Source organism: Passer domesticus, chromosome 6, assembly GCF_036417665.1.
Source record: "Passer domesticus isolate bPasDom1 chromosome 6, bPasDom1.hap1, whole genome shotgun sequence".
Taxonomy (NCBI): Eukaryota; Metazoa; Chordata; class Aves; order Passeriformes; family Passeridae; genus Passer; species Passer domesticus.
Window position 1 is genome coordinate 53,823,394 of NC_087479.1, and position 27,021 is coordinate 53,850,414.

At 66.5% G+C, this 27,021-nt stretch overlaps 1 protein-coding gene across 3 annotated transcripts; it reads left to right on the plus strand.

The window, feature by feature from the left end:
* Positions 1–430: 430 nt before the first annotated feature.
* SYT7 (synaptotagmin 7) lies at positions 431–25,762 on the plus strand. 3 transcript variants are annotated; one of them, XM_064425772.1, is made up of 13 exons: positions 431–595; positions 10,272–10,375; positions 12,193–12,272; positions 13,489–13,620; positions 14,180–14,395; positions 16,638–17,006; positions 18,684–18,809; positions 21,036–21,171; positions 21,585–21,855; positions 22,215–22,384; positions 22,791–22,905; positions 22,985–23,184; positions 23,980–25,762. In XM_064425772.1, the coding sequence occupies exons 1-13, from the start codon at positions 565–567 to the stop codon at positions 24,082–24,084; spliced, it is 2,055 nt and encodes a 684-aa protein (XP_064281842.1). In that variant the 5' UTR covers positions 431–564; the 3' UTR covers positions 24,085–25,762. The 3 variants fall into 3 exon arrangements, with proteins under 3 accessions (XP_064281842.1, XP_064281843.1, XP_064281844.1); XM_064425773.1 differs by lacking the exons at positions 16,638–17,006; positions 18,684–18,809; XM_064425774.1 differs by lacking the exons at positions 13,489–13,620; positions 14,180–14,395; positions 16,638–17,006; positions 18,684–18,809 and having other exon boundaries at positions 435–595.
* The last annotated feature ends 1,259 nt before the right edge of the window (positions 25,763–27,021 follow it).

A 27,021-nucleotide genomic window follows, 5' to 3' on the forward strand; every position in this document is an offset into this window, starting at 1 on the left:
CCCCCGCCGTGCCGGCCCGCCCGTCCCTGCCCCGTGCCACGCGTGTCCCCCTCCCCACGCGGGTGCCACGCGTGGATCCGGGGGGACCGCGGCCCCGCAGCCGCCTTACCGGCGGCGCCAGCGCGGGCCCGCGGGGGCGTCACGGCGGGCGGTGTCAGCACCCCACGCGTGTCCCCCTGTCCCCGTGCGCATCCCCGAGCCCCCCCCGCCCCCCGCCGCTCCGCTCCCTCCTCCCTTCCCGGCGGCTGCAGTTTCCAATCCCGCCAGCAGCGAGCAGCAAGTGGATGCAGGATCGCGCCGCACACGCACCCGCACACACCCGCACACGCACCCGCACACGCACCCGCACACGCGCGCACCCCGCAGCAGCGGGCGGCCAGCACGGGCTCCGCGGGGCTCCCGGCCCCCCGCCGCCGCATGCGGGCCCCCGCCGCCCCGCCGCCGCCCCCCGCCCCGCCGCCCCCTCCCGCCGCCGCCTCCGCCGCCGTCTGATGAGCCGCGGCCCCGCTGCACCGGGCAGCCGCCGCCCCGCCGCCCCGCCGCGCCCCGCCGCCGCCCGCCACCATGTACCTGCACCCGGAGGCTGCCAGCGCAGGTGAGCCCCGGGCCGCCCGGGAGGGGGGGACGGACACACGCAGGACGCGGGGACACGCACCGGGGGTGGCCGACCGCTCGCCGCCCCCCCGGGGATCCGCCGCGGCCGCTGCCCGCTTCCCCCCGCGCCTGCCCGGGAGTTACGGTAGTTTGGGGAGAAAGTCCCCGCCGCCGCTGTCACCGCGCTGCGGAGCTGCCGGAGCCGCCGGCGCCCCCCGCCCGGCGACACCCCAACCCCCGCGGGCAGCATCCTGCTCCCCAGCCCCCCAAAAAACACGGGGAGAGCCCCAAATCCCGCTGGGCGCCGGCGCCCAGACAAGCATCCAGCACATCCCCCCTCTCCTCACCCCGCGGAGCTGCCGGAGCCCCGGATCCCCCCCGGGACACCCCGAGCCCCGGGGGCAGCATCCCGCTCCCCAGACCCCCAGCAACCCCCCAGACCCCCCGCGAGAGCCCCAAATCCCGCCTTCCAGAGCAGCATCCAGCGGTCAGCACATCCCTGCTCCTCACCTCCCGCCCCCTTCGTCCTTCTGGGGGTCCCCGTGCCCCGTCCTGCTGCACCTCCGGAATGACACCGGGACACGCGGGGGTGGGCGCCCGGGGAAGGGGCTTTCTCCGGCGCGGATTTGCTGAGCTCATGCTGGGAAGGCAGCAGTCGGCCCCGCACCAGGGAATCTGGGACGCCGGCGGGGACGTTTTGGGGGTGCCCGAGCCGGTGCGGAGACACAGGGATGCTGCCGGAGCGCTGCGGCTCGGCGGGGCCTGGCGGCTGTCCCCGGCCGTGTCCCGGGGCCCGGGGAGCGCACGGAAGGACAGCGTGTCCTGCGGTGGCGTGGGGACGTGCCGGCGGGGACAGCGGGGACAGCGGGCGCCGCCGGGGAGAGCTGCAGGTGCCAGGCCTGCGGGATCCGGCCGGCTGGGGCACCGCCACGCGCTGTCACCCACGGCAGGTGACGGCGTCACCGCTGCCCGGGAGCTGCCAGCCCCGGCCGAGCTGCCTTCGAGGGCAACTTCGCGCCTGCCCGCGGCTGAGCGCTCCCACAGGGAGCGGCTCCATCCCGTGCCACCGCGACCCCGCAGGGATGCCCGGAGCGCCGCACGGCACTGCGTGGCCCAAGGTCACCCGGCTGGGTGGCACAGGGGGGACACGCCAGCCTGTGCCCACCGGCAGCGGCGTGACGGGGCTGCCCTTCCCTCCCGGTGCCCGAGATTTGCTCCCGCCTTGTTCCCCCTCCAAACTTTGCACCTGCCCCCAATTTGTCCCCCTTGTCCCTGCCAGGTGTCCCCGTCGTTGGCCGGTGGGCCACTGACGGCTGCTTGTGCCATCTCCAGCTCTGCTTGGCGGGCTGGCAGCTCCCAGGGCAGAGCTCGAGCCGCCGGATTTGGGGGGGCAGAGCCCTGTCCCCGCTTCCCAAAGGCCGTGCCCCCCGGCTGCCGGGGCTCCCGTCACGTGGGAGTTGTCGCACGTCACCGGCGGCGGCTGTGCCGGGAGCCCTGGGGTGCTGGGGGTGCGCACACCTGGGCAGCACCCCGGCACCGCCTGCTTCCCTGCATGTTCCCACCTTTCCTGGGCTTTCCAGACGTGGCGCTGACCGGGTGCCGGGTCTGTCCCCCACCCTGATGGGGGCTGAGGGGGTGCTGTCATCTCACACCCCCGCAGGATTTGGGAAGAGCCAGCCAAGCCACATCCCGGGGTGAAGCAGTGCCTGTTGTCGCCCCAAAACCCTGCCCGAGGTGGCACCAGCCTCGTCCTCCTCGTCCCCTGCTCCGTGTCACCGTGCAGGGACAGTGGCTGTGGCCCCCAGCGCTGGCTGCGTTTCATTTGGGGAGAAGATGCCGGGAAATTTGGCAAACTTTGCTGCCCAGGGAAAGAGGGATCTGGGGGGCAACGTGGAGCCCGGAGGTGCTGCCGGGGTGCTCTGGTTCTGGGCTTGGAGATGCCCGAGGGGCTCTGGGCTGGGCTGGCAAGGGGTGTTGGGAATTGGGATCAAGCTGAGGCGCTCACCAAAGCGGCTCCCGCCAGCTGGAGGATTTTTTTGGGGAGCCGCAGGGGGTTGTGCCGCTGGGGGACCACCAAACCCTGTGTCCGGAGAGCCGCGTCCAAGCACGGAGCAGAGCTGGGGCTGCCCTCAGTGCCACAGGGACAACGTCCCCCTTGCTTTGGGAACACCGGACAGCTCCCTTGTCCCTGCCAGGCTCTCCCCACCCCACCCCATCCCTGTCCCCTCTGGGGTGACATTCGCATGCCCAACGCTCCATCTCAGCGCGGCCAGCAGGTGCCGGGGGCCCTGCTCCGCACGTCCCCATCTTTCCCGGCTGGAAGCGTTCCGAGCAGAGCCGCGCGGCGGCTGGAGGTGGTGAATCAATAACCAGGCAGCAGCTGCCTGCTTTCCCCCCGCGCCGCCTCGGAGCGGGCGATGGAGCCCCCGGTGCCGGCGCGGCCGGGGGAGCGGCTCCCCGGGGCTCGGGAGGAACGCCGGGCTTCCCGAGGAGCCGGCACACGGCGAGGAGCGGGGCGGGGGCCGGCGGAGGGGCTGCGAGCGGGATGAGGCAGCGTGACGGGCGGCAAGGCAGACAAAGAGCGCAGGGATGGCAGCCACGGGCCTCGCCGGGAGCCGGGCACCTGCTGCAGCCCCGCGTCCCGCACGGAGCGGGAGCCCCAGCCCCCCCGGGACCCCCATCCTGCGCCGCTCTGGGGTCCCCTCCCGGGCAGCCCCTCTGCTCCAGCCCGAGGGATGCTCCTGCCGGCGTCTCGAAGCATCCCCCGCGGCCTCACCCCGGCCCTTTGTCCCCCACGGCCACTCCATCCCATTTTCCGTGCCCATCGGGGGGGGTCCGAGCGGATGCCGAGCCCCCCACGGTGGGGGCTCCTCGCTCCCAGCAGCCGCCATCAGTTCGAACCCTTTGAGCCTCCCCACGGCCGCACTGGCGCGTCCCAGGACCCTCCCGAGCACGGCTGGGGCACAGCAAGGGCAGGGAGCGGGGGGCTCTGAGGGGTCTGGCGGGGAGGTCGTGCTGATCCCCCCTGACTCCGAGGAGCGGCAGAGGAGCTGGAGGCGGCTTTTCCAGCGCCTGATCTCGCGGCTTTTCCGCCTGCCGAGGAAGGAGGGGGGGAGCGGGGAATGAAGACAGATGCAGATAATATCGCTGCCACCCCCCGGCCCCCGGGGGCTCAGCTACAATATCCATTATGGATGGAGCCGGCAGGGAACGGCTCCCGGGGAGCCGCCGGAGCGCGGGGATGATGGGCACAGCCCCAGCGTCGGGCAGGGGGACGGACCCCGCTGCCTGTGGCTGGCGGGGGGTCTGGGGGACGCGTGTGGGGCCGGGCTGGGCGTGGGGGGCGGCGGGCTGGGGTGTGCCAAGCGGAGCATCCCCCATCCCCGTGGGTGCCAGCCCGGCTGTGGCACGGGAGGCTCCGCGCCCGCCTGCCAGCTCCGGGTGCCCCCCCGGCGCCCCGTCCCCTCCTGGCGTCCCCGGGCCTGGCTGCAGGAGGGAGAGGGTCACCTTGGGGGGAGTTAATGAGGTTTGAAGGGAAGCGGTCGCGCCGGCGGGGACGGAGCCGGCGCGGCGGCGGAGGGACGGCACAGCACAGCAGCCTTGCTCCCGGCCCTCCGAGGGGGGCACAGCCCGCGGGATGCGCCCCGGGGGGCTCCGGGTATCCAGGGAAGGAGGGGTGATCGGCTCTTCCCCTGCGGATGGGGCTGTGGGACACTGGTGGCTGCGGGGGGCGATGGGTCCTGTCCCCGCTCCACCATGGATGACCATCCCTGCTGCCCCACGGATGACCCTGGCCCTGTGTCCCTGGAGGATGCAGCCCCGGGATCAGGCTCTCCTGGAGGATTTCCACCACCCCCACCTACCCCGGGCACCTTCCCATATCTGAGTCCCCAGTCCTCCCTCCGGGGCCTTCCTCGGCCCTTCATTCCCCTCCTCTGCCTCCTCCCTCCGAGCTGCGTTTCTCCATCTTTCCATGTGCTCCCCTCCAAGCCTCCCCTTCCTCTCCCCGCACCGCCAGCCCCCGGCTCTGAGGGCTGTGGCCGACCCTGAGCATCTCCCATCCTTGAACTCCCTGCGGGAATCCTGTCCCCACGGTGGCCTTGCTGTCACAACACGCGACGTGAGCGGGGGGCACTTCCCGGGGGGAATCAGGGGGCTGGGGAAGCCGGCGGGGGGCTCTGGAGCCGGGATGGGCAGCAAGGAGCCTGCCCGCCCTTGTTCCCTGGGAGCCGCTGGCTCTGTGCCTGGCCTCTCTCCCGCTGTCACCCGAAGGGCTCGGGAATGATGGAGAGCCCCGGGCCGAGAGGCTAAGTGGCGACGGCGCGAGAGCTGGCAGTGCCACTCGGGATGAGAGCCCAGCCCGCTCCTCCGTGCCCGCTGCCAGCGCCAGGAGAGGGTTCTGCGCCAGGGGAAGGGGGGCTGGGGTGACTCCAGGGCGGCGAGCAATGCCCAAGGGCTCATTTTGGAGCTGGGATGACGTGGAGCACCAGCCTGGCCAGGGCATGAGCGGCGTCCTCTAGGGAGCAGGGGCGGGGATGGGGATGGGGATGGGGTTGGATGCAAACCATGGGAGCAGAGGGGTTCTGGGTGCTCCTCGGGAAGAGAGGCACTGTGGGGACCACGAGGCACAGAAACCACACGGCTCTCCGGAAATCCTCGGCCAAAAATAGCCCAGCACCAGGGAAGGAGCGCCTTCCCTTGCCAAATTCTCCCTCCATCCCCAGCTCTCCTGCTCGCCGTGGCCACGGAGCGGGGATGGGTGGCATCGTGGGGCTGGAGGGGACACAGGAGGGACTCGTCCATGCATGGCAGTGGCCATGGGGCATGTCTGGGAGCACCTGGCCGGAGCTGTGCAGTGCTTTGGGACGGGGTTCCCCTGCCCCAGCCCCCCGTGGTGGGGTTGGTGTCGGTAGGTTCTGCACCCAAAGCCCCCCAGGAGCAGCAGCTCGGCGTGGGGGAGGCAGAGCCGGCCGGATTGACAGCTCCGGGGGATGGCCAGATGGCTGGATGGAGAGGCAGATGTGTACGAGGGATGGATGGACGGATGGATGGATGGAGAGATTGATGGATGTGTTGGAGAGGGGGAGCACGGATAGACAGGCAGATGGGGAGCAGACGCCCGTCCTCGCCCAGAGCACGCCTGGGGTGCTGAGCTGTGGCACCGCTCCTCTCCCCGAGGCTCATTCCAGGATCCTGCCGGGCAGCGGGATGGCCGTGGGGCTTCCAGCGATCCCTCACACCTGCAGAGCCCCCGGGAGCCCGTGGGCAGGTGGCACCGCCGGACCCAGCTGGCCCAGCCCTCCGGCTCTTCCACGTGACGCGCCAAGCCTGGCTCACAGCATTCCCAAAATGCCCACTGGGCTGTTACCAGGCACGGCAGCCAAGCTTCGTCCCCCTCCGTGCCCATCCCTTCTCCCTCTCCCCGTGCCAAGGGCTCGGATTCCACATTCCTGCTGTGCCCGCCGGGGTCCTGGCCGGCTCCCCCCGCCCGGGATCCTGCACAGGAGCGAAAGCTGCAAATTCACAGCTTTTCAGCTGCATCCTAAAAATAAGAGGTTTGGGAAATATCAAGCAAATGAGTGGGAGGATGAGAAGAGGAGGAATTGATGGCCCGGCGCCAGGCAGGCAGCATCTGGGAAGCCCCGGCGTGACAAGGCGGCCACCTCGCCGGGCGCCGCGCTGCCCTCCAGCCCGGCAGCACGAGGGGCTGCTCCGAGGCCGCATTCCTGCCCCGTCCCTCCCCATCCCGCAGCTCCTCCCCGGCACCACCATCCCCGCCGGGCTCGGCGTCACATCCCGCTCCGGCCCCGCGGCTCACCACGACGGCGGTGGAATTTTGGGAGGGTGGGGGGACGCGCTGCTCGCTTGGCACCTTCTCCCGCTGCCCTTTTCCCGGGAATGCGCCCGTTTCCGCTGCCGGTTTGGAGGCTTGGCACGTGGAGCAGTTTCTCCGCGTGGAGCCGCGGATGTCGGCTTTGATCAGCACTTCCAGGGAGCTCAGCGGGGGCTTGGCCTGGGGGGGCTCCCCACGGCTTTGATTTTCCCCCCCAGGGTGCTTGGCATCCATGGATCTCGCCGCTGGAACGGGGTGAGTGGGAGGATGCTCCAGGAGACGGGGCTGCAATACTGAGCAGCTGCCAGGGAGACGCAGTGACCACAAAAGCTGGGAATTTTGGGGTCTGGAGCCAAAAATATGGCCCTGAGAGCCTGGACAGGGCCATCCTCAGCGGGACAACTGCAGAGAGGTTGGTTCCAGCCGCGGTGCCACAGGTGTGAGGCTTGTTCCAAAGCCTTTGCTCATCCAAAGCCTTTGCTCCAAAGCCTTTGCTCATCCAAAGCTTTGGATGAGCCTCCACCCCGTGGAGATTCCAGCCTCTCCATCCTGTGCAGGACCTATTGTTTGGGAGAGCTGGAACCATCCCTGGATGCCCCTTGCAGGGCTTTTCCTTCCCAGCATTGCTCCAGGGCCGTGGGCTTTGGCTGGAGGCGATGGGGCTGAATCCTGGGATAGGCACAGGGAAACAGGGAACTGGGGGGAAATGGGTGGAGCTGCCCATGATCCTGATGGTCTCACCGTGCCTGTCCTGGAGCTGAGTGTGCACAGGGCCACCAGCACCACAGAGCCACCACGGTGTCCAAGGCTGCTGGGCTGCACAGGGACACTGGGATGCACGGGGACTCCCAAGATGCCAGGGCCACCAGGATGCACGGGGACACTGGGATGTGCAGGCTCACTGGGACACACCAAGATCCACAGGATCACCAGGATGCCCAGGACTACCAGGATGTTCAGGGACACTGGGATGCCCAGGGCCACCAGGATGCACAGGGACACCAGGATGTGCAGGATCACTGAGATGCTCAGGGACACCAGGATGTGCGGGACACCAGGATGCACCGGGCAATCAGGATGCACAGGGCCACCAGGATGCTGAGGGACACTTCTGGGTGCCCCTGGCATGGGCAGTGCCATGGCTCCCACGCCCACCATTCCTGCACAGGCCGGAGCTGAGCCGTGTGTGGGATCCCTTGGCACTGGCAGCTCTTCCAGCCTCAGGTGCATCGTGCCGGATCTCACGCCGCTGGAGAGGACTAATCCCTCTTGGATCTCCGCACCTCTCCCTGTGCCGGGGTCGGGTTTGAAGTGTTTCCTCACATCCGTAAAGGCCAGAGCTCGCTCGTGCTCCGGAGGCAGCTAATCCCGAGCCCGCAGGAGCGGCGGATAAAGGAGCAGAGGCACGTGACCGCATCCCTGTCTCCCAAACATTCCCCATCTCCCACCCCAAAGTGGGCACTGTGCAGGGGGTTCCCTGCTTGTCCTAGATCTGCCATGGAGACCCTTCCCCTGGATCCAGAACTCTCTCCAGTGGCACAGGGACCCTCTGCCTGCATCCGGAGCCCTCTCCCCCCGGAACAGGGACCCTCTTCCCTGCCTCTCGCAGCACCACACAAATCCCACGCTGGAGAACAGCGGCGCTAAGGAGGCAGGTAATCCCCTCATCAATAACGGCCTGGAAAAGTGGAATTATATCCCTTCAAGTGGCATTGAATCCTGATGAAAGCGCCGCAGGGATGTTCCACCCCCTTCCCAGCCTCCGCAGCATCCCCTGCTCTGCCAGCACGTGGGACGGGATTGGGACCTCGATCCCTCCGAGGAGGGACGTGCGGTGGCCCCCCCTCACTGTGCCCTCGGGATGAGGCAGGACCAGCCAAGGGCCGCTGGGATTTGGGACACAACCGCAGGGACCCCATGGCCGTGGACCCCCGAGTCCCACGCAGCCGTCTCCATGCTCCCGCCTGGATGCGCGCTGGCAGCCGCCGGGATTTATGGAGAGCGGCAGGGAAGGAGGGCCAGCGGCGGCGTAAACAAGCGTCGCGTTTGCACCTTGTCACCCGCCCCCGGGGCTGTGTCCCGGTGCCACGCGGCTCCCGCGTCCCCCCCGGATCCGCCCGCCCCAGGGCATCCCGTGCCGCGCATCCCAACCGGCACAGGGACCCCGCACCGCGCCCCGGGGCTGGGGACGCGCCAGCAGCTCCGAGCGGCTCCGAGTCTTTAATTAATCGAGCGCTAATTGCCTGGAAAACGAGTCATTTAAGTCACGCTGAGGGCGGCGCAGCCTGGGGGCCGGAATGCCTCCCCCCGCCCTGGGGACGCGGCGTGATCCCACCGGGAAGGGCCGGAGCCACCTCGTGCACAGGGACACCCCCTGGAGCCCCCCGGGCAGGATCCCGCCCGTGAATCCACTTGGGTAACGCCAGGTTTGGGGGATGGTGGCACCTTGGCACCGGGAATTTGTCCCCTGGAGCCGGCGCTCCCTGATGTCCCTCTCCAGGCGCTGCCCCCGCAGTGCCCACCCCTTCCCTCGCCTTCTCCTCTGATTCCCAATCTCCAGATTAATTTCAGGATGAACTCGACCCCGCGAGGACCGAAGGATCTGTCGGAGCTCGGGGCTAAGCCAGAGGGGTCACGGTGTTCCCAGCTGGAGCAAGGAGAGCTCATCCCAATTCCCAGTGCTCCCCGCAAGGCCCGGTGCCACTCGCACTGGTCGGGGTCGCAGCCGAGGGGGTGCCGTGCTTCCCATTCCGGCTGCTTCCCATTCCCCCGGCAGCTTATCCAGCCGGGGTTTATAAATGTTGGAAATTAAGGGCTGGTCCCGAATTCCCTGCTAGGCAACAGTTGCTATGTGAGTTTTATACACAGGCTCCTCGTGATCCGGGAGCGATGGAGGAGCTGCCTTTGGATGGAGAGAGCGCGGGTGCTGCAGGGGGGACCTGTCCCCAAAACCACCGTCACCTCCTGCACAAGGAATTGTTATAAATGTCCCCTTCACGGCCACCACTCCCTTTCCTCCTCGGATTCCAGCGGGGATGGGAGCTGTGGGAGCCTCGGCACGTGCCGGCGGCGATTCCAGAGCCCTGATCCCCCCTCCCGGTCCACTCTGACTCACCCCAGCCTCGGAGCCGCCGGGAATTTTCGTTACAATAACAAGGTCTGCGGGCGAATTAATTATTAACGTTTATTGTTTAATATTTATACTGCAGCACGGCTCCCGGCGCTGCTCCGGCCTCGCCGCCTCCCGCCGCCAGCTGGGGCTCCCGCCACGGACAATCCCACCCCAGCGGGCTCGGCGGGATGCGGAGCATCCACAGGGATGGGGGTCCTGCCTGGAGACAGAGCTCAGCTGGTTTGGGGTCCCACTGGACCCCTCCGAGCCCCCTTGGGTCGGTGTTCTCACCCCACCCTGGTCATCCTGCCTGCTGGGAGCCTGGACGTGAGCAGAAGTGCTGGATGAGGCTGACGGGTCCTTCCCACGCTTTTGGGGTCCCCAAGGCCAGGCTGGGATGGAGGGGGGCCTGCGCTGCCATTTGGGATGAATCCATGTGGGATTGGCGTGCAAAGCAGTGGCCGTGGCCTTTGCCAGCTGTGCTGGTGTTCCCAGGGTGCCAGTGGGGATTAAAGCTCCAACCTGAGCTCCCGGGAAGTGCTCAGGCCGGATTCCCCCCAGGACACACCGGGAGCTCACCCAAAGGGGCGGCCACCGTGATGGGACACTGCACAATGGAGCTGGAGCCTGTTGGACCACATTCCCTGTGCTTTCCCTCCCTGCACCCCGGCGCACGCCAGGAACACCCCAGGATTTAGGTCTGACCCCCGCTTTGTGCTCTGCTCCCCCCAGGGACCCCCTCCCGCGACGTCCTCCTGGTCTCAGCCATCATCACCGTCAGCCTTAGCGTCACCATCGTCCTCTGCGGGATCTGCCAGTGGTGCCAGCGGAAAATGGTGAGCGTGCCGCTTCCCTCCCGCCCTCCCGGCATCCCGGCGCGCCCCCGTGCCGCCGGCCAGGGCCGATTCCCTCTTGCAGGGCAGCAGCCAAGCGGAGGCAGCTCCCCGGAGCTGCCGGCTGCAGCTTTTATTTGGGCTTTTCCGGATGTGCTAATGAAATGTTTGGGCGAAACTGTTTGTGTGGCACAAAGGGAAGTTTCCAAATATATGGATATATATTGGTGACGAGCCGGAACGAGCTGGCCCCTGTCCTGCTGGGCACGCTCCTGCCTGGAAAAGCCCCGTGGGAAGGCGGCCAGCCCGTCCCTGGCAGCGCCGGGCGCCGTGAGCCATTCCCGCCGCCCGCTGTGCATCCCTGCTTCCCTCCCGGATCCCACCGGGGGCTCGGGACAGCGCTCCCTCCCGCCCCGCGTCCTTCCTCCTCCTCCTCCTCCTCCACAGGACGTGCTCGGCCACGTTTCCTTCGCCATCGGAATCGAATCTGGGTCAAGTGCTGCGATGGCAGCGGCGCTGCCCGCCAGGGAGGTGCCCACCCCCAGCCGTGGGAAGGCAGCGCTCCCTCGGGAATGGGAGAGGAGGCAGCGGGAGGTGCCAAGGGCCCTTCCAGGTGCCACCCAGGGCATGGGGAGAGAGAGCTGGCGGAGGAAAAAGCACTGGAAAGGAGGAGGCTGGAGCTGGCAGAGGAACAAAGGAGTGTGAATTGGCCGGGAAGGCACATCCCAGCCGGCCCTGGGCCGGAGCTGGAGCGGCTGTGTGGGAATGACGGCCAGGCCTGGCCGGCTCCGGGCTGTGCCCACGCTGCCACCGCTGCCGTGTCCTCAGGAGCCCTGAGCCACCCCAGCTGGGGACACGGACTGGGAGCTGATTCCCTCTGGGATGGCCTGTGAGCACCCAGCGGGGTCAGGCACCCTCGTGCCTCCCGCTGGGATTAGCCCAGGGGCATCCAAGGAGGTCCAGGTGCTCCCCTCCAGCTCCTGGCAGCACCAGCCCTTGGGCATCCAAGGAGACCCAACATCCCTGCAGTTCCTGGCAGGATGAGCCCAGGTGAATCCAGGGGGGTCCAGGTGTGTTTCCCTGCAGCTCCTGGCAGGATGATCCCATGGCTGCCCAAGGACACTGTGCTGAGGAGCCAGGTGTCCCAGCAAGCCAAGGAGATGGCTCCACGTGGATATGGAGAGGCTGGGAAGAAGGAGGAAGGAGAAACATTCCCATTCCATGGGCAGGCTGGGTCAGGCCTGCCTCCTGGGATGCAGGACAGTGGGATGGGAGGGCTGGTTCTCCACCCCTCCTGCTCCTGCAGCTGTTCCCATCCCACCTCATCCCCCTGGCACTGCATGGAGCATCCTCGCTCCCAATTGTTGGATAATTGGCATTAATTGGCTCCTGCCCACCCTGGCTCAGAGCAGCACTCGGAACCTGCCGGAGTGCCCTGATTACCAGCCCCAGTTTGGAGCCAGCTCCAGCTTCATTATCCTATGGCAGCACTTCCCTGGCGCTGGGAAAGGTGAACTCAATTAATTCAGGCACAATTAGGCCTAAAATTATCCACTCCTTCCCAGTGAGGCCTTGGAATGGGATGCTGGTGGCTGTGGCCGTGCTGTCCTCAGGGTGAGGCAGGGCACGAGCCCCCAGGGACCAAGGGATGGAGCCTGTGGGAATTTGCTGCCTGGATGGGTGGGATGGAGCCTGGAGACCACAAGGGAAAGGGCAAAATCCAGGTCACACTCTCTAAGTGGTGGCAGCTCCCATCTTCCATTGGGATACTCCAGGGGTCCTCTGCAACCCCCTGACCCCCTCTCCTCTCCTTTCCACAGGGAAAGCGTTACAAGACTTCCCTGGAGACTGTGGGAACTCCGGATTCCAGCCGAGGCCGCAGCGAAAAGAAAACCATCAAGTAGGTGCCAGGATGGGGGGGGAGAGGAAGGACAGAGGTGGCCATCCCTTCTCCCAGTGGGAGAGGGGCTCCGGGACACTGGGAGAGCTGGTGGGCATCTCCAGCATCCTGGTGTATCCCACTGAGCCGTGGGCATGACGGAGTCACGGGAATGGCGGCGTGGGTGTCCCCAGGGATGCTCCAGGCCTGGGTGTGGATTCTGAGCTCTGCCCGGCGGGGCTGGAGCAGCTCTGCATCCCACGGGCATTCCATGGAGAAAGGAGAGCCCGGCTGGGGCATCCCACGGCACTGGGTAGGGAGTGAAGTGGAGCCTGGAAGCTGAGGCTGTTCTCCTGGGCATCCAGATCCAGCACTGCCTCTCCACACCCTCCGCAGGCCTCCAGGGAGGAGGGAGCTGGACACCAGCAGGGAAAAAGCTCCTGCCTGGAATAAGCCTTTATTATTTAACTTCCTCGTGTGGTTGGCCTGGGTGTTACCAGGGTGCAGGAACACCTGGACGGCTGCTCCCAGCCAACCAGGATGAGCTGGGAACGGAGGGGAAGGCTCATCCCACCCGGTGTCATGGCACGGGCAGCTTTCCCAAACTCCAGCACATTCCATACAGCTGGCATCAACCCGGAGCTGCAGGTGGGCATTGGAGACTTCTCCAGTCTCCCAGCACCAGCGGGGAGCTGCTGGGCCCCCCAGGCCCTGGCACCAGCTCCAGTGGCTTCCCAGAGCCAGGAGGTTCAGGTTCTGTGCTGGCAGCAGGCCGGTTCCTCGGGAAGGGATCCGCAGGGAAAGGGATCCAGAAGGGTCCCCAACACGCAGCAGTGTCACAGTTAACCGAGCGCTTCCAGGACCCGGCTGCTGAGCAGGCGAGGACACACGGACAGGCGTGCCGAGGGCGCACGGACACACCTTTGGGAATGCCCTGCAGGCACCGCGCTCGCCGACACCTCCGTCACCCCCCACATCCTTCTCTCCTTCCCAGCCGGCGGAGCCGCCCGCTCCTGTCTCTCCGCAGCTCTTCCCGTCCTTCCGTCCATCCTTCTGTCCGTGCCCGTGTGTGTGTGTGTGTGTGTGTGCTGCTGTCCAAGGGTGGGCTCCCCGTCTCTCTCCGCAGGATCCTGGCGCTCCGGGGGCGGAGGGCTGCTTTTCCTTCTCTCTCGCAGGAATTCAGCTTCTCTCTCTTGTATTTCCCTTTTCTTTCTCCCCTGGAATCCGGCCGCTGTAGCGATCTAGACAGAGACTTTTGGAATAACAATGACAACACAGTGCAGCAGAAATGGAGCTCCTACCCTCCCAAGGAGTTTATCCTAAACATTTCTCCTTACGCTCCGTACGGTGACCCGCGCCTTTCCCTCAAGTGAGTCTCTCCCTACCGAGTTTGCTCCGTGTAGTGAGTATATGGGCAGCACCCTCTCGCCTTCCTCCTCCACTTTTCCTCCTCCTCCTCCTCTCGCTCCCGGGCTCCCCGCACGCCACCCCATGGGCCGTCCCATGGAGACGAGCAACCCCTCCTTCCCGCACTCCCGGGGCCGGCCGGGATCTCCCTCCAGGACGGGGTTGCGCGTTGGGGGCACCCCCTCGGCGCGGGGACGGGTCCCCCCGGGGCTGGGCTGCCGGCGAGCGGGACCCTCCTTCCCGACCCCTCTCCCTCCTCCGCCCTTTCTCTTGGATGTTTTGCCGAGGCCCCCGCGCACCCCGCGGCCAGGACCCCCCTTTTTTTTTTTTTTTTTTTTGCCGTGCTGATGTCTCTCTTTCTCTCTCTGTCTGTCTGTCCGTCTCTTGTCCGTCTGCCCCCTCCGGCTCTGTCGCCCTCCCCTCATTCCCCGACGGCTCCCCACGTTTTCCACGTCCGTCCGTGTGTCCGTCCGGCTCCTTTCGTGTCTGTCTGGGGGGGTCCGGCCGCCGGCCCGGCCCAGTGGCTCTCTGTTATCAGGGGCCAAACTGACGGCGTCGGCCGCCGCCGGGCTGTCCGGGGACCGCGACGGCCGGCCCGGGGACAAGCAGCGGCTCGGCGAGGATGGAATGAGGAGCAGCGTGTCCGCCCACAGCGAGCCCGGAGCTGGAAAGGCCGCACGGGGCCGCTGGCACACGGTGCAGAGCCACTTGGCCGCAGGGAAGCTCAGCCTGTCCAAGTGAGTGAGCACGGCACGGTCCGGCACGGCACGGCCACGGCCGGACGCGCTTGGATGGGGGCCACCGACAGGACCCCGGGGCCGCCAACAGGTCCCCAGGACCACCGTGCCGAGGGAGAGGAGGCGTTTCCCGTTCTCCCAGCGGTGCTTTGGCTCAGGGGCAGCAGAGGAGGCAGCCGGGCAGGAGCAGCACCTTTGGGTGCTGTGCCCAGCGCTGAGGGTGGCCCTGCCCAATCCCGCTGGGAAGCGGCTCAGCATTCCCAGCTCGGGTTCTCAGGACACGCAGCGCCACCTCGGTGGCGTCCCGAAGGCAGGAGGTGCTGTCCCATGCTCCCATCCCTCAGGGACGATCAGGGACAGTGTGTGGCATCTTCCCCCCGTGCGCTCCCTTGGCTCCCGGCACAGCCACCGGACCCGGCGCCGGCGCCACCCCCTGATGCCGAGAAAAGTTCGGGAAAGTCCGGCACCGGCCAGATTTAGGGAAAATCCGAGCTCTGCCAGCTCTGCGGGGCTCCAGGCCGGGGTGGGGGTCTCGGCGAGACCCTTCACTGCCCGCAGCGCCGTGGCTCTGGCGCGGCTGTGCCGGCCGTGGGCTCCGTCCGGCGGTCCCGGTCTCTGCTCCGGCTCTCGGCGCTGGGATGCGGCAGCCGGGGGGTCCCGGCAGCACTCCGGGACAGCTCGGTGACAGCGCCCGCTCGGCGTGAGGCCGCTGCGCTCCGGTCGGGCGCCGGGAAGCAGGAGGGAGAGGAGGAAAAGCGGGAGCGGCGCAGCTTCAGCCGCTCCCCGCTGGGAATCCGGGCAGGGATGGAGCAGGGCGGCAAGGGCACGGTTAAGGGGACGTGGCGGAGCGCCCTGTTTTCCAGCACCCCCGGGACTGGGGGTGTCCCGGGGGTGCGGGCCGAGGGTCGGCGGTGCCGGTGCCGATGCCGGTGCCGGTGCCGGGGGATCCACCCGGGCACGGGCAGGGCGCGGTGCCGCCTGGCACGGCGCTGGAGGAGCCCGCGCCTCCAGCTGGCGCGGGGCCGACAGGAGCCAGATTTAGTTTCCTGTGACTGAGAGGTTGTAAATTGAACTAATTTAGGATTCGATAGGAAAACGAAAGGAGGTCGGCGGCAGCGCGGAGGGGGTGGGGGGGCGGCAGCGTCCGGGCAGTGCCTTTGGCCCCGGCCGTGGGGCGCCGTCCATCCTGAGCTCTCCGCTCCTCTCCACTCCCCTCCCTCCTCTCTCTCTTTCTCCCACCTCTCGCTCTTTCTTCACCTCTTTTTTTTTTTTTATTTTTGGTGTTTTTTCGGAGCTGTCTATCCCTCCCCGCTCCCTCCCTGTCCCCGCTGCTGGCATTGCACGACGGCACAGCTTCCTTCTCCCCGCGCTCCCGGCCGGCAGCGCCGGGACCGGGACAGGCGCGGGGGCTGCTGCTCGAGGCCGCTCCTCGGGGCCAGGCGGTGGTCCCGGGAGGACTTTTGTCCCCTGATCTCGCGGCCACGAGCTTCCCAGGCTGCCGTGGGCAATGCGGCTGCATGGGCTGCGCCACGCATGTTCTGCACGGCCGGCGCCGCTTCCTTGGGGCATCCCGCTGCTCTCCCCGCTCCGCCGCCCGCACGAAGCCCGTGCGCCCCGGGCCGGGCTGCTCCGCTCTCCGCGTCCCACCAGAGCTGCGTCCGTATCCCCCAGTCCCATATCTCGCAGCCCGGCTGGAGCCTGGCTTGGCCCCGGGGACGCCTCTCTGGAATGTCACCCCCGCGGGGGTTCGGCGGCGCTGCGGGATTCCCCCTTCCCGCAGCGTCCAGCACGGAGGGCACGGGACGCCGAGCCCCCGCGGCGCCGCTGCCGGGCGCTGGGCTGGGCTGGGAGGGACTGGGACGCTGGGATGGGCTGGCTGGCAGCACGTGAGCGGGCGCCACGGGATTTGCCTCCCCGCAGCAGCCTAATTATCCCGCAGAGCAGGTCGGCCGGCGTGCTGGGAAGGCGCTGGCGGAGCGGCGGCCGCGGGAGCGGGTGGGCATCCGGCCCCGGCGAGCCCGCCGGGAGGCAGGATGGTGGCGGCCCGAGCCCCCCGTGCCGCCGGCAGGGCCGAGCCGCGGGCGAGAGGCGGAGGATCCGGGCGCTGCCCCCGCTGGCTCCCGCCGGAGCGCTCCCTGCGCTGGGGCATCTTCTCTCTAACTCTCTTCTTTTCCTTCCTCCAATTTTGCCCCTTCACCTTCTTCTCCTTTCTCTCCTCTCCTCTACCCTTCCTCTCCCTAAGTTTCGAGGACTCCACCCTGTCCACAGCCACTACCCTTGAGTATATCCCCACCTCAGCAGGCGATCCCAAATTCCAGAGGCCCCGCACGCTCGTGCGCCAGCAAAGTCTGCAGCAGCCCCTGAGCCAGCACCAGCGCGCCAACCACAGCCAGCCCACCACCAGCCAGAGCCTGGGCCACCTCCAGGCCCACAGCGGCTCCTCCGCCGCCGCCGCCGGCTCCCGGGGCTCCCGCGGCGGCCCGGCGCGCCAGGGCACCGCCGCCGGCTCCAAGCAACGGATGGCCGGGGGCAGGAGCCGCTCCAACCCCGGCAGCTGGGACCACGTGGTGGGGCAAATCCGCAACCGCGGCTTGGACATGAAGTCCTTCCTGTAAGTGTGCGTTCGCCATCACTGCCGTCTGCATTCTCTCCTCCGCCCCCATCCATTCCTCTCTGCGTCCCTTCCCCTCCTTTGCTCTCTCTGCTCCATCACTCTCCATCAGCCTCTCATGTGTTCTGTCCCTCTGCTCCTTTGCTCTCTCCATTCCCTCTCCACCCTCCTCTGCTCTACCACTCTGCCCATCCCTCTCTAGAACCCTCTCTCCCTCCCTCTCTCCTCTGCTCCTTCCTTCTGCTCATCCCTCTCTCCTCTGCTCCTTTACTTGCCCCGGCGCGGCCGCTCACCTGTCACCCCCTTGGGGACACACTGCCCACGGCCTGCGGGAAGCTCCACGTCCCCCCCGGCTCACGGGGGGCCCAGGGAAGGGGCTCCTGCCCTTCCCCAAAGCGCTCTGCCACAGCCCTGGCCATCCCCTGCCATCCCCAGGGACGGCCACCAGCGAGGTCCCCAGGGAGTGACGTTGTCACGGTGCGGGTGGCAGAGTCTCCCGTGCCGGGGTGACCGTGAGTAGGGCCCTGATATCATTCCCAGCCAGAGGAGCCGTGGGATCTTTAATCCTCCTTAACCCCATCTCCTCCATCGGCTCTGGATTTCCAGCATCAAACCCCGGGGACTAATCCGAGTCCCGTGTTGTCACCGTATCTCGGCGCATGACATTGTCCCTCCTCTGCAGAGCTGGGCCCCCCGGCTCCATCTTCCCTTGGATTCTCTAGCTCCTCCCTGGCCGTTGTTTGCCCCCTGGCACCCTGGAAAAAGGAATGCTGAGATCCCAGCTTTGCTTTCTGCAGGCTGGTGACACTTGGAGGGGGATGCAGGACTGACCTTGCCCCTCCATGAGTTGACACAGCACTTCCTGCACCAGGATTAGATGAGACACACAAATTTGGGTGCCCATCCCACCCTTCCCGCTCTGGTGAGAGGGTTAAACCTTCCTCCAGACACCCTCGGGTGCTCTGCCCGGGATGCCCTCTCCACTCTACCCTCTCCCAGGTTCCTCCCAGCTCCATTTCCCGGCTTCCCGATGTGGAGCTGCGCTCAGCGGCCATCCCGAGGGTCACGTTCTCCCTGTTTGCCGCTGCTGGTTCCAGCCTGACTTGGCGGAGAGGGAGCAGCCGCAGAGCCCAGACGTGCCGAGTCAGCGCCGCTCCCCAGCGGAGGAGCCGCTGTCATTTCCCACCGCCTCTTTCCCCATCCATCGATTTTTCTTTCGCTCTTTCACCCCGTTCACCCTCCCCGCGCCGCGGGTAAATGCGGTTACAGACCCGGAGAGGTCAAAGAGCCTGCCCATGGCACCGCCAATCCCTTCCTCCATGGAATGATGCTGGCACCTCACTGCTGTCACGCTCTCCCTCATTCCCAGCCCCTCCAGGCATCTTTTCCCCCCTTCATCAGGATTTTGGCACCCTCCCTCGCCCGGACCGGTGGCGGAGAGGCACAGCGCGGGTATCCACGCCTGCCGAGCTCCCTGGAGCCGGCGCCTTTCTCCCCACAGCCCTGTGCGCCCATCCCGGCCAGCGGCACCTCGCAGGAGCCGGCGGGGACAGCCGGGGTCCCCTGGCCGCCGGGGCTCCGCGGGACGCCGCCGGCTCCTGCCGGTTCCCTGCCTGACGCTGTGTTCTCCTCTCTCTTTCTCTCTTTCTCCCGCTGCCGGCGGGGCCGCCCGGGCAGGGAAGGCCGGATGGTGGTGCTATCCCTGGTTTTGGGACTCTCAGAGCAAGATGACTTTGCCAATATTCCCGACCTGCAACCCGCTGGGACGCAGCCGAACCAGGCGAACGCTCAGGGGGACAAGAGGTATGAGCGAGGACGAGGCCAGTCCCGCAGGAGGAGGAGACGAGGGCCTCACCCAGGGTGGAGGAGGAGGAGGAGGAGGAGGCTGGCCTCGTGGAGCGCGAAGGTTGGAGCGGCACAGGGTGGCCCAGCGGGCACCGGGACGTCTGAGCTCTCCCCGGCAGCGGCACCCGCGGTTCTGCCTCTGGAGCGGCGGCACCGAGAGGACCCCCATCCCTTCCTCCTCCCTCCTCCCTCCTCCCTCCCCCTCCTGCCCTTTCCGGCCCTGGCTGCATGCGGGGAGGGGGTGCGGGGGGACACGCTCAGGGACAGGGGGACACGGGGGGTACCCCCCAGGTGATGCCGCATGGGCTGAGCCGCGTTCCATCCCGACACGCTGCTGCCGCCTCCATCCCGGCGGGATGGGCAGCTCCCCCGGGCATCCGGGGACACCGCTGCGGTGGCAGGGAGGCAGAGCGAGCGCCACGGGCCGGGAGGATGCCGTACCCCCGTTCTCCTCCGGCACGGCCCGGCCCCTCGCCTCCGGCTTGCCCCGCATTCCCGGCGTGCCGCCGGCTCGGCACCGGCGCCCGGCCGCGGCCACCGGCGCTGGCTGGCAGAGGCAGAGGGTCCGTGCGCCGCCGGGAGCGGGTGTTCATCCCCTCCGGAGCGGGGAGGAGGTGTGAAGCCGGCGGGCGCTGCCTCCCCGTGTGCTCGGCGTGCGGATGAACTGGCACCGTTCTCGCCCGCCGGCTATTTTTACCCTGCTCCGCTTGGTTTCGCTCCATCTTTTAGCACTTCCCTCCCCAGCGTCGCGCTGCGCAGCCGGTCCCCGCCGGGAGCACCGGCAGCCCGTGCCGGCCGCCGGCTGCCCCGTGCCGAGGGACGGGGACGTGGGACACGGCGGGTGGGGGGCTGTGCCGCAAGACCCCGCTCCCCGCTTGCCTCAGCTGCCCGCTCCGAAACCCCATCGCAGCACGTGCATGGCATTCCGCACCTCCATCCCTCCCGCTCCTCGTTCCCTGGACTCCGCAGGAGATCCGCCGGCGGAGGGGACGCGCTCCGGCAGCCTCGGCTCTCTCCCGCCCCCCGACGCTGCCGACCACCCGCTCTTCTTCCTCAAAACATCTCCTCCATCCCTGTTTCGCAGCTTCTTCCTTCCAGCCTGTCCCCGGCGGCTCCAGCCCGGCGCCTCGGCGTGTCTCCTGTCCCGGCGACTCCGTCTGTCCGTGCACCCGCCCCGCTCCTCTCTCCCATTCCCTCCCGGCAGGCCGGCGCTGGACGACGCTGCTCCTCCTTTCTTTTGCTCTCTCCCGCTCTCTCTCCCGCTATCCGTGACCTCCGCCGGCATTCCCGGCTCCACCGGCGCCTCCTCGCTCAGCGGCCCCGCCGCCGGCTCCTCCACCTTCATTTTCCCTGGTTTTAACCTAATTTTGCCTCCCCAGCTGCCTCGGCCTCTCCGGTCCTTCCTGGGTGCCATCCCGTGTGTGCGTGTGGGTGTCCCCATCACCCCGCCACGTCCCCTCCCGTGTGTCTGCGTGTGCTTGGCGTGGTGGCGTGTGTCCGTGGCATGTTGTGGCTTCCCGTGTGTCCCTGCGCCTCTCGGTCCGTCTGGTGGTTTGTCACCGTGTCCCAGCTCGGACAGGAGCCGTGGCGGGGGGGTGGGAGCATCCCGGGCCCCCTGTCCCCTCCGCCACGTGCCTGTGTCCCGTTGTCCCCGTGCCTCATGGCAGCGTGGCCTCGGCGCATTCCCGCCTGTCTCCATCGCTGCTCTGTCCGTCCGCCTCCCACCGCTCCCGGCTGCCCACCCTGCCTGGCACCGTGCCCGGGAGCCACCGTGTGTGGGGACAGCCAGGACAGTGATCCCAGGGGTGTCTCAGCCACAGGAAAGTGGGGCAGGGGGCAGCGAGCCCACGTGGAGCACCCGTGGGTGCCTGGCACCCACCGGGATAAGAGGGTGTGGTGTGTGAGGAGCAGCCAGAGCCGTGGATGCTGTGGGGACCGCGCTGTCCCTGCCATCGCTGTGGGATGCGGCCAGGGGGACCTGCTGCCGTGTCCTAAAGGTGCCAGGCCACCAGCTGGCTCTGGGAGCAGGGCCAGGATGCTGCAGCCACCGCGTGTCCCGGCAGCGTCCGTCGGGCGCTGGCACAGCCCAGGCTCAGTGTCCGCTGGCAGAGGGTGCCCGGGAAGCCCCTCGCTGTCTCGCCCTTGGCTCCTGGCCCCTCTCCTCCAAGGCCTCTCTTCCTGCAGGTTGCCGGCCGGTGGGAAGGCTGGGAATGCTGCACCGGCACCGGGGCAGCCGCCGCTCGATGAGTCCGACCGCAAGACGGAGCCGCACTCCTCCGTCTCCGACCTGGTCAACTCCCTGACCAGCGAGATGCTCATGGTGGGTGGGTGGGGTGTGCTGGGCTTGGGGGTCTCCACGCTCGGTATCCAACCCTCCCAGCTCTTCCCTGCGCCATCCACAAGCGCTCCGGCACGTCCCTGCCCGCTGTGCCAAGTCCCCGTCGGCTGAGCCGACGCGCCGCGGACGCGTCCCCCAGGCTGGCACGAGGGAGCGAGCGGTGCTGGACACGTGAGGGATGCGCTGTCAGGAGGAATTTGGCTAATTGGAGCTCCCGTTCCGCGGGACGAGTGGCGCCGAGCCAGGAGCCGTCGGAAGCGGTGGGGGCAGCAGGAAGCCGGGGAGAGGCTGATGTCCCCTGACAGCTGGCGGGGCTGGGGTCTGGGGGACGGGGCTCGGGTCCCCGCCAGTCCCCGGCACTGCGCTCACCCCCCTCCTCTGCCCCCCTCCCGCAGCTCTCCCCCGGCTCCGAGGATGACGAGGGCCACGAAGGCGTCAGCCGGGAGAACCTGGGCCGCATCCAGTTCAGCGTCGGCTACAACTTCCAGGAGTCCACCCTGACCGTGAAGATCATGAAGGCGCAGGAGCTGCCGGCCAAGGACTTCAGCGGCACCAGCGACCCCTTCGTCAAGATCTACCTGCTCCCCGACAAGAAGCACAAGCTGGAGACCAAGGTCAAGAGGAAGAACCTGAACCCGCATTGGAATGAGACCTTCCTCTTCGAAGGTATGGATTGGGATGGGCTGGGGGGGATCAGGGTGGGAGCAGAGCCTCGTGGGACCCTCCTGGGGTTCAGCTCAGCTCAAGCCACCAGAGTGGTGGCTGGTGGTGATGCGATGGGTTGGCCAAGGCACCGAGGCCAGGCTGGATGTACATCCCATAAAGGGGATGTAGGAGAAGGTTTGGAAGGCTCCGTGCCTCCATGGGTGGGTGCAGATGTGAGAATTAATGTGGCAGCAGCTCCTTGTGCCATGGGCTGCTCCCCATCCTCTGCCTGGTGCCAGGGTCTTGCCACCAGGACAGGAAGGGTGGAGCAGTCCTGGAACTGCTCCTCACCCCCTTTGGCTTTTCCATCTCTGTCACAGGGTTCCCCTACGAGAAGGTGGTGCAGCGGGTGCTGTACCTCCAGGTCCTGGACTACGACCGCTTCAGCCGCAACGATCCCATCGGAGAGGTGTCCATCCCACTCAACAAGGTGGACCTGACCCAGATGCAGACCTTCTGGAAGGACCTGAAGCCCTGCAGTGATGGCAGTGTAAGGCCCTGGACGCCCCCATCCCCCTGGGGAGGGGAGGTGACTCACTGTCCCTGCAGTGTCCCAACAGGACCACCCCCCATCCCAAGCGGGACATTTTCTGCTTCAACATCTGACAGAGATTTTTCTCTTCACAGATTTTATATTAAGTAGCCCAAAGTCTCATTTTGGGTCAAATCAAACTGTTTCAGGTAGACCTAAAATGAAAGTTTTTTCTTTCTCCTGCCTCCAGCAAGACCAGAAAATGTCCCACTGGGGGTGGCCCTATTTCCTCCTGCCCTGATTTTCTGTGCCTTCCCAAACCCCACCCTTGGGCTGCTGTGGTGGGGGTCCCGTGCCAGCACCCTGCTCCCACAGAGGAGCTCTGGGGGTGTGGGTGTCCTCAGAGAACATGTGTGTCCTGCAGGGAAGCCGCGGGGAGCTGCTGCTGTCGCTGTGCTACAATCCCTCAGCCAATTCCATCGTGGTGAACATCATCAAGGCAAGGAACCTCAAAGCCATGGACATCGGGGGCACCTCAGGTATGGCGTGGGCTGGCCCCGATCCCAGGCGGTGTTCCCTGGCTCCCACCCGGGGCTGAGGGATCTCCTCTCCCACCAGATCCCTACGTGAAGGTGTGGCTGATGTACAAGGACAAGCGGGTGGAGAAGAAGAAGACGGTGGTGATGAAGAGGTGCCTGAACCCCGTCTTCAACGAGTCCTTCGCCTTCGACATCCCCACGGAGCGGCTGCGCGAGACCACCATCGTCATCACCGTCATGGACAAGGACAGGCTGAGCCGCAATGACGTCATCGGCAAGGTGGGTGACACGCCGAGGGACACCCAGGTGGGATCAGGGACAGCCAGGCCCAGGCTGCCAGCGCCTGGTGCCATCTCCTGTGTGAAGCGTGGTGCAAACCCCTCGTGCTGGGTGTCACGGCCACAGAGGGCCCAGAAAGGCAGGGATGGAGCATGGGGAGCCACATCAGGATGGATCCCACCCCCAGGGATTACTCCCAGGGAAGGGAACGGTGGAATTATCCACGAAATCACCCAGCTCATCGTTAGCACAACGATGACAAACGAGCGCCATAATCTCCATCCGTGATCCCCAAACGCCGTGCTGGGGTCGGGACAACTCAGCAGTTGGGATAAATCCATTAAATAAATCCCTGGATCAGCGCTGCAGGCTGCCAGGCAGGGGCAGAGGGGGCAGAGTCCCCAGTGTGGGCACATCCAAGAGCCCCATTCCAGGGAAGGACAGGCAGTGGCCATGATATCCCACTCTCCGTTAAAACCCCGCCGTGGCCTGAGGCTCGCTAATCACTTTTGATCTCATAATTAGCAGCGAGCTCTGCTCCATCCCGGCTCTCCGGTGATGATCCGCGGAGCCGGAGCGGTGGCACCGGCTCCCCGAGGTGGCAGCAGCAGCAGCGAGAGCTGGCACACGCGCTTTTCCAAGGCGCCATATGGAAAATTGAGGGATAAAAATAGCCCGGCTCTGTGCCGAGCCGGAAAAGCGGGGCTGGAGCAGTTTGGGGGTGAAGGCGTCAGAGCCGGGCAGCGGGATGGGGATGGAGAGGCCGTGGTGGCTCCAGGGATGCGTTTCCCGCAGATTTACCTGTCCTGGAAGAGCGGTCCCGGCGAGGTGAAGCACTGGAAGGACATGATCGCCCGCCCGCGGCAGGCGGTGGCACAGTGGCACCAGCTGAAGGCCTGAGCGCCCCCGGACCGCGGGCTCGGGGTCCCCCTTCCCAGCTCCCAGCCCCTTCCCGCGGCGCTCCCGGCCAGGGACCGGCGGGACAGCGGCCTGGCTGGCGGGAACCCCGCGGGAGGACGGGGACGGAGCCCCCCCGAGCCCCCGGGTTCGCCTCTCCCCGGGCTGCGGGGGATGCGGAGCCGCCCCCAGCCCCGGCCGAGGAGGTGCCAGAAGCGATGTCCCCCCATCCCTATTCCCACCGCCGGGCAGGACTTCTGCGAGTGCTTCCAGCCCCGCTCCCGGAGCCCCTCGGCCCCCCCCCGGCCTCGCCCCCTCCCCATTTCAGGGGGTCAGGCTGCGGGCGCAAGAGGGACCCTCCTCCCTCCCCTTTCAGCTCCATAAAACCTCTCGGAGCCGCCAGCGGAGCCACGGAGCCCCCTGCCCCGCGCCCTCCCCCCGCACCCCCTCGAGTCTCCCGGGGCTGGCGGGGGACACCGAGGGGAGGGCACAGCCCCTTTTCCTGGGATCGGAAGCCATGACACAGTTCCTTATCCAAAGCGGGCTCCTCCGTGCACTGCCTTCAGCCGGGTTCGATGCTTTACCTCCGTCTCGGGTTTCGGCGGGAGCGGGGGGTCCCTAAGCCGCCCTGGGGACCCCGGTGCTGCCCCCGCCCCCAGCCCGGGCTGCAAGGGGCCCCTCGGGGGAATGCGGAGCTCCACAGGGTCCCCTTCCAGCCGGGCTGATCCGGGCGCCGGGGCTGCTCCGGGAGCTCCGTGCCCACCCCTGGGGATAAAGGGTGGAGCGAGCGCTGTTGTCCCCATCGAGGGCAGGTGACATTCCCTGGGCTGGTGGCATTCCTTGGGACAGCCAGCCTGGCAGGATCAGTGCCAGCAGCAGCATCCCCACGGAGCCCTGGGATGCACACGCCAGACCCCTTCCCACTCCCTGCGACCCCCAAAAACAGGGACAGACCCACCTGGGAGCCCCACAGGGGTGACAAGGGGGTCGGTGGTGGCTCTCCGTGGCAGACGCCAGATCATCCTCAGTCTTCCTGCTCCCCCCGTGGCAACCTTGGCTCCCAGCAGCTCCCACAGCCCCAATTTAGACGATTTTGGACAATCTGGAGAGAAGTCATAATACTGCTATTACAGTAATAACAACGCTTTTAGGGACATTTGTATTTTTGTCATATTCTCTCTTTTTTTAACATAAAAGAAGAGACTTACATGCCTGGGGAAGAGGTGGCAGGGCCAGGGCTGTGCCAAGCCGGGTGCCCCCCACGGCCCCTCGGGCACCCCGCTTTTCCAGGCTGGATTCCTCGTCCGCGGTCGGGCTCCCCGGGGGTTTGTGTGTTCATTTTTAACTCTAGAGCTCGTAGCCGTGATCTTGTTCAGGTTCTCTCTTCTTCATGTGACGGTAACATCCAACTGGTGTGTAAAATAAAGAAAAACAGGAAAAAAAAAAAGATTAAAAAAAAAACCAAAAAAAAAGAAAAAATAAGATAAAAAATCCATTAAAGAGCCCGGCCTGGCCCGGCTGAGGAGCGGCTGGAGTGGGGGGTGCCCAGCTGGCAATGCCAAGGGTGGGGCACACAGGTCGAGGCGTCTCCTTTGAAGAATCCTATTTTTGGGGAGAGGGGCCCCTCGTTTTCTGGAGGCAGCCCCTGCTCTCAGTAATAAAGGACAGTCAGTAACTGCCAGCGTGAGTCATCTGTGGGATTGGGGAAAGGCAGGGGGTGGATCCTGGGGTGGGAATGGGGTGAGCACCACAGCTGAGTTGGGTGGGCATCCCCTTGGCACTAAGCATCCCCCTCCCACAGTGTTATCCCCCCAGACCTGAGCATTCCCACAGAGTTATCCCATCCATCACTGAGTATCCCCCACCCCAAACTCTGGGATCCTTCTAGGACTGGGATCCCCATGGGGGCTTCAGAAACAACAGGGATCCCCGCAGCCTGCTTGGAGCCAAGCGAGCTCCCATCCCATCCAGGTCTGGGCTGAGTTCCTTGGCATGGGATCGGGACTGGAATGTGGCTCCAAAGAGAAGGAAGAGACAGGGAACCATATCTTGTGTCCTGGTGCCATGGAAAAGGCACCGGTGGCTGCTAAATAATTCATGGAATGCTGGTCTTGAATAAATAAATGAAACTCCAAACGCAGGGATGGCAGGAGGGCCATCCATGTCCTCTCTGCACACAATAAGATCCCTCTGGATCCACCTTTCAGGCCCCGGGATGCAGAGTTGGAGGTGGCAGCAGGGGACAACACTGTCCCCTTGCCACCTGCACCCCGGTGGAGGGGAGGTGGCTGCTGCTCCACCTCCAGCTGAGCCAAACCTGGCAATTTTGGCATTCCCAAGCTGCCAACAGCATTGATGCCACCAGTCCTGGCTCTGCCTGGGCTCTTACACCAACGCCGGGCTCCTTTTATCCTCCCAAACCTTTGCAGGCGCAGCGGTCCCGGCGCTCCTGTTGCAGGGATACGCAGCGATTCCCGGTCCCGTTGCTCTGTGCTGGCAGGCAGCGGGAGCAGATGGAAATAGCAGCGTGATCCCAGCTGCGGAGAGGCCACAAACCGTCGCACGCGGGGCCGGGAGAGGAGGCAGGGATATATATAGGGACAGACGTATGGATGATGCACTGCCGGCAGCGGGGACTCGCCGGTGCCAGCGGCCCCAAAATACTCGAGCGGAGCCGGAATCTGTCAGATTCCCACTGACTGCGGCAGCTCCTGGTCCTGGTGTCACCACCATCGTCACCGGTGCCTGGATCCCGACCCAGCTCCTTGGGAAAAGGCTGCAGAGAGGGAGGACCCCTCTACCCCAGGTGTCAGAGCTCCTGGATCTGATCCCAGCCATGGGGACAGGCTGGTGGCATCCAGAGCCACCTGCATCCCAATTCCTGCCAAATGGGTGGGCTGGCAGGGATCTGCATGGAGCTGGTGGCATCAGATCTTGCCC